Source organism: Tamandua tetradactyla, chromosome 2 (genome assembly GCF_023851605.1).
Source record: "Tamandua tetradactyla isolate mTamTet1 chromosome 2, mTamTet1.pri, whole genome shotgun sequence".
Taxonomy (NCBI): Eukaryota; Metazoa; Chordata; class Mammalia; order Pilosa; family Myrmecophagidae; genus Tamandua; species Tamandua tetradactyla.
Window position 1 is genome coordinate 101,975,671 of NC_135328.1, and position 13,076 is coordinate 101,988,746.

Below are 13,076 nucleotides of genomic sequence, written 5' to 3' on the forward strand. Positions count from 1 at the left end.
ATATGAGAAGGGAAGTGCATGCTACTTTGCATGCACAAATGAATGGTACCTAAGAGAGACCTTTCTTTCAGGGACAGGAGGGGGAAGTAGGCAGTTCAAGGAATGTCTCCTAAAGGAGGTGACTTCTAAGGCTGAGAACTGAAGGATGGACAGAGATTAACTATACAAAAGAAAGAGATTAGCCATACAAAAGAAGGAGTTGTGACTGTATAACTGAACCCTGTTGTGGATGATGCCTACATAAGATACAGAGCAGGTAGGACATGATGAAGAACCCAAAGAATAGTCTGTACATACATCTGGAAATGAGAAGGAGTATGACATATGTGAGAAGGAAAAAATCATTTTAAATGGACTATCAAGACTGTGTGAAAGGAATAAGGCTAAAGAGGGACAATCACCAGGCCATACAGTATTGATACACTGTAAGAAATCGGAAAAATGAGGCTTTTAATAAAGGCTGCATAATCACCTGCATTTTTAGAAAGACACCATAGTTACAAGATAATGCATTGAAAAGGGGCAAACACAGAGGCAACAGATGTGAAAGGAGACGGCTTCAGTAATCCAGAAGGAAATGAAAGATGATCTGGACTTGTGGCAGTAATAATAGAGAAAAATGAATGGAGAGAGAATTCTTTTACTAGTAGAATTAAAATCTTTAAGTAAGTAATAAAAAGGGGGTGAGAGAAGAACACAATAGAGGCTTAGGCAACTAGGTGACTAGTGGTTTCAGTCACTGAAACAGAAATACAGTAATAGAACTGGGGGTAAAAATAAGGATTTTAGTATTGAACATATTTTATTTATGAAGCACCCAAATGTCCTCAAGCGGCAGTCAGATCAATGCAGCCAATCTGGACTAGATAAGGATTTTGGAATTATCCCAACAGAAGCCATAAGGGCTAGTAGGTATGTGTGTTTATGAGCTACCTAAAGATGGCAGGTTACTTTTTCTTTTTTTTTTTTTTTTTGGCCTTCAAGAGTTTGATTTCCTTTGGCTCTAAAATATCATTCTAGACAACCATTCACAATGTTAACAAATTAAAACCTAATCATCACTCATATTATTTAGAGCCAGTATTTTTATAATTAGAATAGACGACTACATTTCATCATATGACATTAAAGACCAAGTTAATTAGAACAAGGTGGTTTTTATATCACTTGCAATTAGAAAATTGATTTCCACTTTGAAATACTGCTTTCAACAATTATCAGCCTTGATCAACTATTCAGTTCACAAAACCCACTTCAAACGTTTCTGTGTAAAGAAAACATTTTTCATCTCTAAAGTCTTCATCAAGTGATCCTAAGCTCGTCAATTCATAAGACACTTAACTTTCTGCAGGACTCTCTGAGTAGTATAAATGGAAATTATTGAACTTTGGTGTGGATCACATCCAGGCAAGGATCTGGGCATTCAGATCCCATGGCCAAAGTATTAAAATGTCTTGGGAGCAAAAAAGGAGGCAGATTTACCGTATGAGGATGGATGCCAAATACCCTGTAAATCAGAGCTCCTATATGGCCTTTAATTTATTTGATGTGTTTCCTTTTCAACTAGGCCAAATATTCTTAAGCACTATTTCATTTATTTATATAACTACTTTAAATGCCCAGCAGCACATTCTACCCGTCACTGTGACCTAACAGAGAAGAAGCAGGCTCCTTAACCTGCAGGAGCACATTATCCAATGTGTACCTCCCTAGAAAGACTCAATGATATTACAGATTTGGAAAAAGGTGAGCAGGAGGGGGAAAATGAGAACACATGGGTCAAGTCCATTATATAATCACTCAGAAAATGTGTACATGTGTATGCTAGAATATGTTTTTTTTTAATCACAAATGACTTTCTCTCATGACAAGTTCTACCCCAAACTGACATTTCTTGATTGACACTGCAATAATCCATCCTTTAACCCTGTGAGTCATAGATCCCAATTTTATTAACACTTAGGAACCTACCTTAAAACTTGAATGGACCCTGTTGTTATAAAATATACCCAGTGGGGTAAGTTCTGGTTTTGCTAAAAGTTGCAATCCACTGGATTCCCCAGTAGGCTCCTTGTGGAATAAATACCATATTCCAGCATCCTATAATTGAAAGGGCAAGATCATTAGAAGCCTTATTTCATAAAGCCACTCTATGAAACATCCTTATTAGTAAATGCTTCATAAGCAAGTTTAATCTTTTTAACATTTATTTTTCATTGTTTCAGGTCAAGAATTGTCGATAAGTTGTGCACAGAGTTGACACCTTGAAGCAGTTATATCATGTCTTTTTAATGAAAAGCAATGTAATTCTGCCTGCAGGATTGGACAAAAAATAGAAATAATTGGCTGATACCAAAATATACTTCCTAAATAACCTGCCCATCATTATCAAAAGTTATACAGAAGTTAGACACAAGCAAGCCTTCAATGTGGCCTGGACAGATAGGCTTTGAGCAATATGTTTTTTTTCTGTTTACCTCTAAACCTGATCAATAGATGAGTCATGCCTCTTAAACAACTACTCCGCTGACAAGCAGAGCTCACTGACTCCTTTCAAACAACTCCAATGCCCTTCCTGTGCAGGGGGAAATTTTTGCCAAAGGGAAAAAACCAACACATGCATGAATCAGGATGCTGTCTCACTCTGGATGCTGCCAGTTCAATGTCAGTGTTACTGACCTTAACAGGAGCAGCAGAACAGTTTAAAATATTTTTATACACTCAAAATGACAAATGAAACTGGAAATACATTTTCTGAGTTCTTGTGAGACCTTTCGTCGGCATTTAAAGTTTAATTACTAATCAGCCCAATGTGGATGACAACTTCACATTATGCAACTGATTAGCCTTAAGTTATTGTTAAATATACACTGTAACAGGACAGTAATAATTCAAATTCAGCAAACATTTCTTTAGTGCCGTGTGCCAGCTGCACAGTAAAACATTCCCAAAGATTTCACAGTCTAATTGCAAAAATGTACCGATTACTAAAATATCGCATAGGCAACAAGTACTATATTAGTTGTGGTGAATAAAAGTCTTTGGGAACAAAACAGAGAAGTGAACTGTGGAAAGCATATATGCCTGCAGATCAAAATGAATATGACATTTAACATTTTTTCCATAATGAAAGCTTACAGGTGGGCCTTACTGGCAAACAACTCTGAAAAATGTGCTTGCTGCCTCAACTGCTTTGGGCATAAAACAGACAACTCACTGGAAGAACATCACTAAAAGATGGGAGAGAAGGCACAGCACCATGGCCCAGCACGCTGAGGGCAGAGAGGTGCCTCCCAAGATGGAAGGGGTGTGGGACGGAGGAGGGTGGCTGAGAGGTGCCAGCTGTTCCTCTTAAACACACTGTGGTGTCAACACAGGTAAAGGAGCTCTCTGAAAGGCCACAGAAAGGTACAATGAAGAAAAAATTTGATTTACTTTGAGAGGGAAAAAAATCCTATCAGAATATTGACTTTACTGGAAGGGTTTTTCTAGAGAAGGATCTCACTGAATGAAAAGGGTTATGAAATGGAAATGGAAGAGACCCGGTTTCCTCTTCTTTCACTGGTAAGTCTTGAGTTCCAGTAAGAGTGCATGTGACCTCACCTCGTATTTTCATGGGCTTTCTGGAATTTGTTTGACCTTTAACCCATGACTTCTGAAAACAGCTGAAAGAAATCTCTGCTCTGGCTATTCACTTGTGAAGTAACACAGATCAGAAGAAGATACTCAATAAGACTCTCAGTTCATCTTTAGCCCAAACTTAATCTACCAGTTAGAAACTCTGAGCATGAACCTCAGATCTTGCCTGTGCTGGTTTGAAAGGATGTGTGCCCCCTAGAGAAGCCATGTTTTAATCAAAATCCCATTTCATAAAGGTAGAATAATCCCTATTCAATACTGTATGTTTGAAACTGTAATCAGGTCATCTCCCTGGATGATGTGATTTAGTCAACAGTGGTTATTAAACTGGATTAGGGGATGACATGTTTCCACCCATTTAGGTGGGTCTTGATTGGTTTATTGGAGTGCTATAAAAGAGGAAACGTTTTGGAGAATAAGAGATTTGGAGAGAGCAGAGAATGCTGCAGCACCATGAAGCAGAGAGTCCACGAGCCAGAGACTTTTGGAGATGAAGAAGGAAAACACCTCCCAGGGAGCTTCACAAAACTGGAAGCCAGGAGAGAAGAAGCTAGCATATGACGCCGTGTTCGCCATGTGTCCTTCCAGATGAGAGAGGAACCCTGACCGTGTTCACCATGTGCCTTTCCAGATAAGAGAGAAACTCTGACTGTGCTTGCCGTGTGCCCTTCCACTTAAGAGAGAAACTCTGAACTTCATCGGCCTTCTTGAACCAAGGTATCTTTCCCTGGAAGCCTTTGACTGGACATTTCTATAGACTTGTTTTAATTGGGACATTTTATCAGCCTTGGAACTGTAAACTAGCATCTTATTAAATTCCCCTTTTTAAAAGCCATTCTCTGTTTCTGGTATATTGCATTCCAGCAACTATATAAATAATATATTTATAAATAAATAAATTATAAGAAAAAAATGAATGAATGGAAATCCCAAATGATTAAAAGCCCAGGTCTCTGCCCCTCAAATAAGAATCTCTCATTGACAAGGCTATTCAGATTTTATGTTTTTTTAATGAAAATGAGACATCTGAAGTTCACTCACCTTGTTCAAACACCTTTGTATGCAGTGATGCCTGTACTCTAGTTATCTCAAACAATGCAAGGTATTTTTTTCCTTTTTAAAATTTTAATAGCTATGATGTACAAATATAAACATATATATTGCTGCAAAGTTCAGATTTCTGTACTACAGTTTTCTGCACAAGTATAATGTTAATAGCATCGTGTCTTAAATATTTACTTAGATTATAAATTAGTATTTTTTGTTGTTGTTTTTTTGTTTTTTTACATGAGCAGGTACCAGGAACTGAACCCACATCTCTGGCACAGCAAGCAAGAACTCTGCCACTGAGCCACCATTGCCTGCCCTAAATTAGCAGTTTTAAACAATTGTAACATAGATTTCTTCAAGCTTATCAGAGGGATATTTCTGCCACCCAAAAATAATTCATTTAATCCCTTAAATTATTCTCGTGTGTGTGTGTGTGTGTGTGTGTGTGTGTGTGTGTGCGTGTGTGTGTGTAATACAATTCAAAGTATGCAGTTCAGCTTAGCTGCTTTACCAAGGAGATGAAATTTCCAACTTTACATAATCCTTGCATTTAACAAGAGGACGTGCCCCTTGACCAGACGGCAATTATCACGGAATGCTACAGAAAATCCCATAAAGAAAAGCTAAGGCTTTTTAACAACAGAAACTGAAATGACCAGCGACTCAGCCTTACTTAAAGAGGAGAAGTCAGAAAGCCTGTATATAATACACTAAAAGCATGGTCTGAAGATGACATCAGCCCAGAGTTCAGCCCACCTCTTTCCCTCCACTTGGCATTTGGCTTACTGCACCCCTAGACCACCAGGATTGATTTACAAGAAAGAGAAGAACCATGTCATATATCCTGCTCTCAGATAAACAATACCAGAAATCAACGTCAACACTGTCACACACACACACACGAGTCATCATTATGCTACGTTCACGTAAACCAGAATCTTTATAAACAGGAATGATACAACAACTCTGAAAGCACTTTAATCTTGCTTACCTGAGAGCCGGCAGCAGCATTGTTAATCAAATGATTGTTGGGATGAGCAATCCAGAAAGTTGAAACAGCCCTGCAAAGTATTGCTCAAGGTGATTTAAATGTTCTTCAGGAACATTCCTGCCCACGAAACACTTCCCCCAAAGTCAAAAGCATGGCATGTATTTTTCTCTCTGCCAGGTACTCACATACAGTCGGTGGCAGGCACGGGGACATAATTTCCAAACACTTTATCTCGCATGGTGATACACATGGAGTTATTCCTGTCTGTGGGGAGGAGGGTGCCCGGCTTGGTGAGGAGTCCAAGATTGTGGAACAAAGTATTTCTCTGTTCAACACCGTCTTCCAGAAAGAAACAATGACCAAGCGCGTCATATCCAATGGTGTCTTTTATCTGCAGAAATCCAAGCATACCACACAATCGGTACCGAGATTGATTGTGATTTAAGTGGCAAGTGCTGTTCAGTGTGGCATGCTCAGTATAAATGTAAAAAAGAAGTTTTAATTTTAGCAAAAGGGGCAAAGTCAAATGTCAGGTTTTAGTCATCTCATAGAAGGATGATTTGGCGGGCTGAAAAAGGAGGCTTCATTCACAAAAGAAGACAGCAAAAAAATTCTCAGTAGAAGCAGGACAAGACAGAGGAAGTCATGGGATAAAACAGTTGACAGTGGAAAAACTGAGAAGTCATGAGAATTAAAGAGAGTTAACAATTTCGATTACGTGCGTCAATACATCGTGAGGCTACTTACCAGCAAACCGTTTGTCCCGTGCACAGTGATGCATCTTGAGAAGCTGTGATGGACAGAAAGGCCATCCACAAACGTTGGGTGTCTGTATCCTCCTTTATGATCCACATCTCCACACAGGTGGAAATGAACAGGATATCGTCCAAGCTGCTGCTGACCCATGTGTTTCAGTTCCACATAAGAAAGATGGACAGAAGTGAAATTTTTCTTTACCTACCAAGACAAGGTGACCAAAATCAAACTGTCGCTTTTCAGAATAGGAAAGTAGAAAGATACTGTTCTCATACAAAACGTCAGAGGCAGAACACATATTAAAACATTCTTTTCCATCTTATTCTCCTGGGCCCCAATTAATAAATTTTGCCAATGCTTCTTTACATAAGTGAATGCTTTAAAAAAGCCACACAAATAGTCTCTACTTAGGAATAAAAGTGAAAATAATCAGAAAAACGGCAAAAACATTTTCAGATACGTGGTTTGAGTTGTTCAGAAACTGTGGTCATTCAGTCTCATCTTGTTGTCTCATTTCTATATCATCTACAAGTTTGGTTAATAGTTATTTCAAAATTCTCCCTCAAATTTTAATTAACACATAAACTTGTTTGCTTAAGGTCTTTGTTAAAATTCCCTTGTGATCCCAAATTTGGGCACTCAATACTTTTAAACACTGGCTTTTCAATCATATTACTAAAAACAAAGGAATGGCACTGACCAACATTTAAGAAATAAGCCCAAGGAAAATGGTACTTAAATTCATAGACTGCTGCTCAGTGCCCAAAAGTGAACTTGAAAATGCACAGTCCTCATGCAGCCTAGGAGTATAATAGATTAGTATATATTGCACTGCCTACCACATAAGTAGTCAATAAGTATTTATCGAATAATACAGATACAAATATGCACACAAAAATATTTTTACAGAAACATATCGTGTATATGCATGTTATTGCTCCTCCTTTATTAAATCATATGCTTAAAAAAGATTAGATTCTTTCAGAAATTCTTTCGATTCTTTCAGAAATTGCATGCATGCCAGACTTTTTTTTTTTTTGTCTCTGTATGATTGATTCTTCACAATATATTGATTTAATTTTTACCATACAATTCTTAAATGGTTTAACTACAAGTCCAGGTCAACTAAATCAAGATGCATCTTTCTCTTTGAGTTATCTAAATTCCCCCCATTATCATTTTGCTAAAAGAAATAAAATAAGGTTTATAATGTATATCCATACACATCTCATTCCAAAACTTCAAAGTTTCTCTAAGCATGTATTTAGCAACTGGAATTTCAAAGAACTCATCAAATCCTTTTGCTTACCAAGACATGTCCCCCGAAGGTATCATAATCAAAGAACTGGCATTGGTTTTCCGCATAACACGAGTCCTCCATTTCTCCTCGGATCACAACATTCCGGGTGAGAATCCCGACCTCAGCTCTCATGTCCACACCGTCTACAATTTCACCCATGTGCAGGAACTGAGGGGTTTCTGGTGAATACGGGTAAAGGAAAAAGAATAATTGAACAAAGAAAAGATGAAACATTTCAAAAAGCCATTCCTTCTTCATTCTACAATCCCAAGGCTTTGACCACAACTTGTGTTCTCTTCCCATTCTCTAAATCCTCAGGATAACAGAATCTCAGCAGGGATTTTAAAGAACATCCAATCCAACCACCCAGCCAAGGGCTGAACCCTCGTTGCCAATTGTCCTGCCACTGCTGGACCCCCAATAATGACAGCGAACTTGCTGCTCCTAAAGTAGCTCAGTCCCATCCTTGGACAGCTCTAATACTTGGAAATCTGCCTAATATTCCCGAGTATCTCTCTCTAGGTTTCTGTCCATATACTTCTTCTTCCCTGAGGACATACAAAAAAAATAAACGCACATGAGTCCAGGAAGACAAATGGTTTTGTAGCTGTTGATGACAGGGCCTCCGGGTGTTTCTACCTCAAAGCTACAGTAATCTGCATTTGGACACTAACAGTATAGAAGCTACCTTTTTTTTTTTTCCTCCCCCACTCTGATTTTAATGTTTTATGCCTTCTTTTAATTTGCCAGCTTTTTTGTAAGTTTAAAAACATTAATGATGAACTTTTCTCTGATGCTCATGTTATAAATTTAGGAAGGAAAAATCCAAATAAATCATGCATGAGAGGTGAGATCATTGATATTCGTTAGCATGCAGACTTGTTAACAAGAGTGGGAATTTCCAAACAAACAAACAAAAAATTAATCCCAGATGACATCATATTTCCTTATGCCCTGTATTGTCAAGAACGTAAAGGACAATCCTGAATGAAGCACAGAGAAAAAAATCTCAAGCAAGTCAAGCAGCCTACTTTTTCCAAAGCAGAAATTTTCCCTTAAATTCCAAAGCTCTAAAAGTGAACACTTATTGCATAATAACTGCAGACTCTTTTGTTTTGTGCCCTAAATGTATAACATCAAGTACAAAAGCAAGGAAAGCAGTATGATGAATGAAATGCACAAGGAATCCCCATGGCTGAGGTAATATGTAGAGAAGGCCTTTGCCTGGTGCCTGGCTTTAAGTACCTGGCAAATTAACATTTCCAAGCACAACTTACAGTACAGAAGCTCATTGTATATTGCTCTCCCTCAAAAAAAAAAAAAAAAAATACAGTATTCAAGATTATGATAGGAAAGAAATGCAGTCTTTAGAAAAATACCTTTTCGGTTCCATTTAAAATATTTGTGAGATCTGCTTTTTGCCAAGCAAGCAGGCACTCAAAATCCATGGGATCTTTTTTTGTTTTTTGAAGAAAGGCTTCTATTAAAAACTGGATCTAGTCTAGAGAAAGACTAATAAGAAAGATGCTGGAAAGGACCTTGGAAAAAATCAATCCATCTAGTCTCAATCTTTTTTCCAAAGAAAGTAAGGCACAGAAATGCTGAGATGGCTGCTACATATCACTAACAGCAAAATTAATGCTCGGTAACTTTTATCTAACATCCTCTGGAATCTAGTCTTCAATGCAGCCCACTGCTGTAATCTCCAAACAAGAAGGCAATGATGACAACGACGACACTAACGACTGGAGGAAAGAAAGATTCTGGGAATCAAATCCTGAGAAAAGAGTATGTGCTCAATAAAAAGCACCCTAAGCAATCTAATACCTTTGACTTTGACCTGAAAACGGCTGCAATCGGGACAGGGAAGGAGAGTAAACTCCTCTGCTTGGTACATAGAATAGTCGGTGCTTGCGACTACAATCTGGTCTCCAGGTTTCCAGCTACTAACATCATCCAGCAGATGAAGCTTCACTCCATCCACAACCTCCACCCGGAAACCTGAAAGAGAAACACCTACACCAAAAAAAAACAAGAAAGAAAGTGATGCATTAATAGGAATTTTATTTTTCTAGAAATCACCCCCTATCCCCACCATGGATACCCAAATCGGAAGTTAAAACAAGCACAACTCAGCAAATGTTTACTAAGGCAAATTATGTGCCAGTCACTCTGCAGATACTAATGATAAAAATTAAAATGAAAGCACAGACCTTTACCCTCACAGGGAGAGAGCTCCATGCACCCCTAACCATGAAGAGCTGTCACTTGAGTAAACTACTCTTATAATTTTGAAGAGAGCTCTCAATTCCCAAATCGCTTGCTTTAATTCAACTCAATGCTAAAATTGTAATGCCACCCCCCCCAAATGATCTTAATAGGTAATAAAAACATATCATACTCAGGGAGAAGTTGTCAAGTACAGTATAGGTCTGTAATAAATACTCAAGGCTTCAATTTTACCCAAATACAGGATAAGATAGGACATTATCAGATTTTTCAGTCTCATGTACGATCTTGCTGTTAAAAATAAAAACTTGTGTTAGATGACCCCTCATTATTGTGCCTTTGCTTATACTTTACTTTTTACTGAAAATGTCCTTCCACCCTTACTTATATATCAAGAAAGATATTGTCCACTTCGTAAGATTCGTCCTTAAATGCTTCACAAACGTCCCTGCTGGAAGCAACCTCTCTCATACTATTATCTCTCCACTGTTATACAATTCCAAAGAGTAGCTAGGATAGCTCACCTCCTGGAAAGTTTATCAGGGAAGACAGCAGATTGTTTGTGTATTCACCCCAGATGTCTGACGAATGGAAGAATGCTCCCCCCATAAAGATCTGGCTTGTGATCTGAGGCAGATGTGACTGTGCTCCTCTTCAACTTAGCCACTTTCCTAGGGGAACAAACTATGCAGTCCACTGACTGCTAATTACTGACTGTTCCTAATACTTCCTTTCAAAACTCAAAGTTAGTCCCAATTAGTCAGATAAAACCTGAAAGACTGATCCAACTATTCCATAATTTACTCTTCTTTTACATGCAACCAAATGACAGAAGCAAATGTGGCATAATGTGTGATTTCATGGAAATATGTATGGATTAGATGGAAGCTGCTTCATGTCACCAGTAGAGAAGGAAAAACGCACATTTCAAAGACATCTGTTTATTAAGCATCTGTACTTCTCTATTACCCTCCTTTAACTAACTGGTATACCACCCTGGGGCTTATGATGCTGACTCTAAGGGGAAGATTAGATGAGTGAAAGATCACATTTATTCAATTACGGGGAATCAAAAGGAAAGTCAGGTCAGACACAGGTATATTATAGATAGTCGTACATCCTTGAGCCAACTATCTTGATGAAATCTAGTCTGGGCAAGTCTTGGATTCCGCTGTTTCAGACTCTGATCTATCCTGCTTTTCTGTTTCCACAAAGCACACACAAAAAGGAACCTATAATAAATATAAGGTACTTTTATGATATGTTTCTTGCATCCAGATACTAAAACCTACAATAGACTTTTGTCCAAATGATAATGTTAGTGATAAGTATAATAGTAATAAACAGTTGTATTTCACATGCATAATAACTTTTCTACCTCAAAACAACTTTGAGAAATAGGAACTATTGCATCAAATAAACATGAAGAAACAAAGGCTCAGAGAGATTATATAATGTCTAAAAAATGGCAGAACTCGGGTGGTGCAACGGTGGCTCAGTGGCAGAATTCTCACCTGCCATGCCAGAGAACTGAGTTGGATTTCCAGAGCCTGTCCATACCAAAAAATAAAATAAAAAAGGTAGAACTCATCATTGAATGCTAATCTAGTTCCAGAGCCAAGTTTCTTAATCTCTACGTTACACAGCTTTCCAAGAAACAAAACAGGTAGGTTAAGATAATCAAAACTCACGGTAGCAACAGTAAACACTACCTAAATTTCACATGTTGACAAAATACTACTACTAATAATTCCCTTTTCAAAGGGAGCGACCAACATTATTAATTTTTCCATATGAAATTTCAAGAAGGATTTAAAAAAAAAAAGATGACCACTAGGTAAATAAGCTGACTTGAAAGAGCATTAGAATTTCTTTCTTTCTCTCTTTGGGAGTTGGGGAAAGCCAGGTTAGCTGTTGGGAAGATCTGTACCATTCAATAACTCCTTACTTTTCTCTGGCTTTTGAGAAAATCTTGTCTACCGAATAGGAACTATGAAAGGAAATAAGCTCACCCTCCCTGCTTCCTGGAAATAATTTTCACCTCTTCCAGAAAATAAGGGTCATTGAGAAGATGGGCCACAAAAAATATCCTATGATAGAGCTAGCTAGAATTCACCCTCTTCCAGAAATGAGCAGCCATCAGTAATGTAGAAACAAAAAAACAGCATTTCCAACAAAGGTAATTCTTTTCTGTCTTATACCTTACTTGAGAATCTAGACAGCTAATTTTCATAGAGGACCTAACAGCTACTTGGAAATATTTCTCATCCACTTCGGCTTTTTGATTTGTCAGGAGCAGCCATGGTGTGGTAGAAAGGGCTCTAGTCGTAGAGGTAGAAAACTTAAGAAGAAGCAAATTTAGAAGTATGAAGCATAAGGGTTTAATACCCAGAATCTATAAAGAACTCCTATAACTTAACAACAAAAAGGCACTCAATTAAAAAATGGCCAAAAGACTTGAATAGACATTTTTCCAAAGAAGATAAATTGCACAAAAAGATGGTCAACATCAGTAGCCACTAAGGAAATGCAAATCAAACCTACAATGAGATCACTAGAATGGTTACTATTAAAGAACCATTCTCCATCCCCCTCCCATCTACCTCAGACCATCACAGGTGCACCTCCCAGCAACTTACTTATTGACAAAATATATTCATTTGTTTTACAATGAAAACTAAATTTGCAAAGGTAATGATATGTAATGTTATACAGTCACATGAAAATCCAATTTGCTTTGGAAGAAAGACATATCAGCGTCAATATATAAATGATTTGACAACTTGTCTGTACTCTTGATTTTGTAACTTGTAATTTATTTACAATGAGAGACTTTTCTGTAGCTTGCTTTACCTTAGAACACTTCAGTAGCAACAGAAACTTTGAATAAATTTTTGTATGGTACATGTGACATAAACAAAGAATTAGCACTTTATTTTTATTTTTTTAAGGATTATTATGTTGGTGGGAAAGTAGGGTGAGTTTCCAAAATTACATTCCTTATATTAAAAAATAAAGTTAAGATCTGGTAAAAGAATGAAAAAAAAACAAGTGCTGGAAAGAATGCAGAAAAATAGGAACACTCATTCATTGGTGGTAGGAATGAAAAAT

The 13,076-nt window shown here is 37.6% G+C and overlaps 1 protein-coding gene across 1 annotated transcript in view; it reads right to left on the reverse strand.

Moving 5' to 3' along the window:
• CEMIP2 (cell migration inducing hyaluronidase 2) overlaps positions 1-13,076 on the reverse strand; it is an 86,689-nt gene that overhangs the window by 37,469 nt on the left and 36,144 nt on the right. Inside the window, exons 6-11 of the mRNA XM_077148419.1 lie at positions 9,564-9,752; positions 7,746-7,915; positions 6,428-6,637; positions 5,866-6,071; positions 5,681-5,750; positions 1,972-2,100 (exon numbers count right to left, since the gene is read on the reverse strand). Of these exons, the coding sequence (XP_077004534.1) occupies positions 1,972-2,100; positions 5,681-5,750; positions 5,866-6,071; positions 6,428-6,637; positions 7,746-7,915; positions 9,564-9,752 (974 nt within the window). The remainder of the gene's footprint in view (positions 1-1,971; positions 2,101-5,680; positions 5,751-5,865; positions 6,072-6,427; positions 6,638-7,745; positions 7,916-9,563; positions 9,753-13,076) is intronic.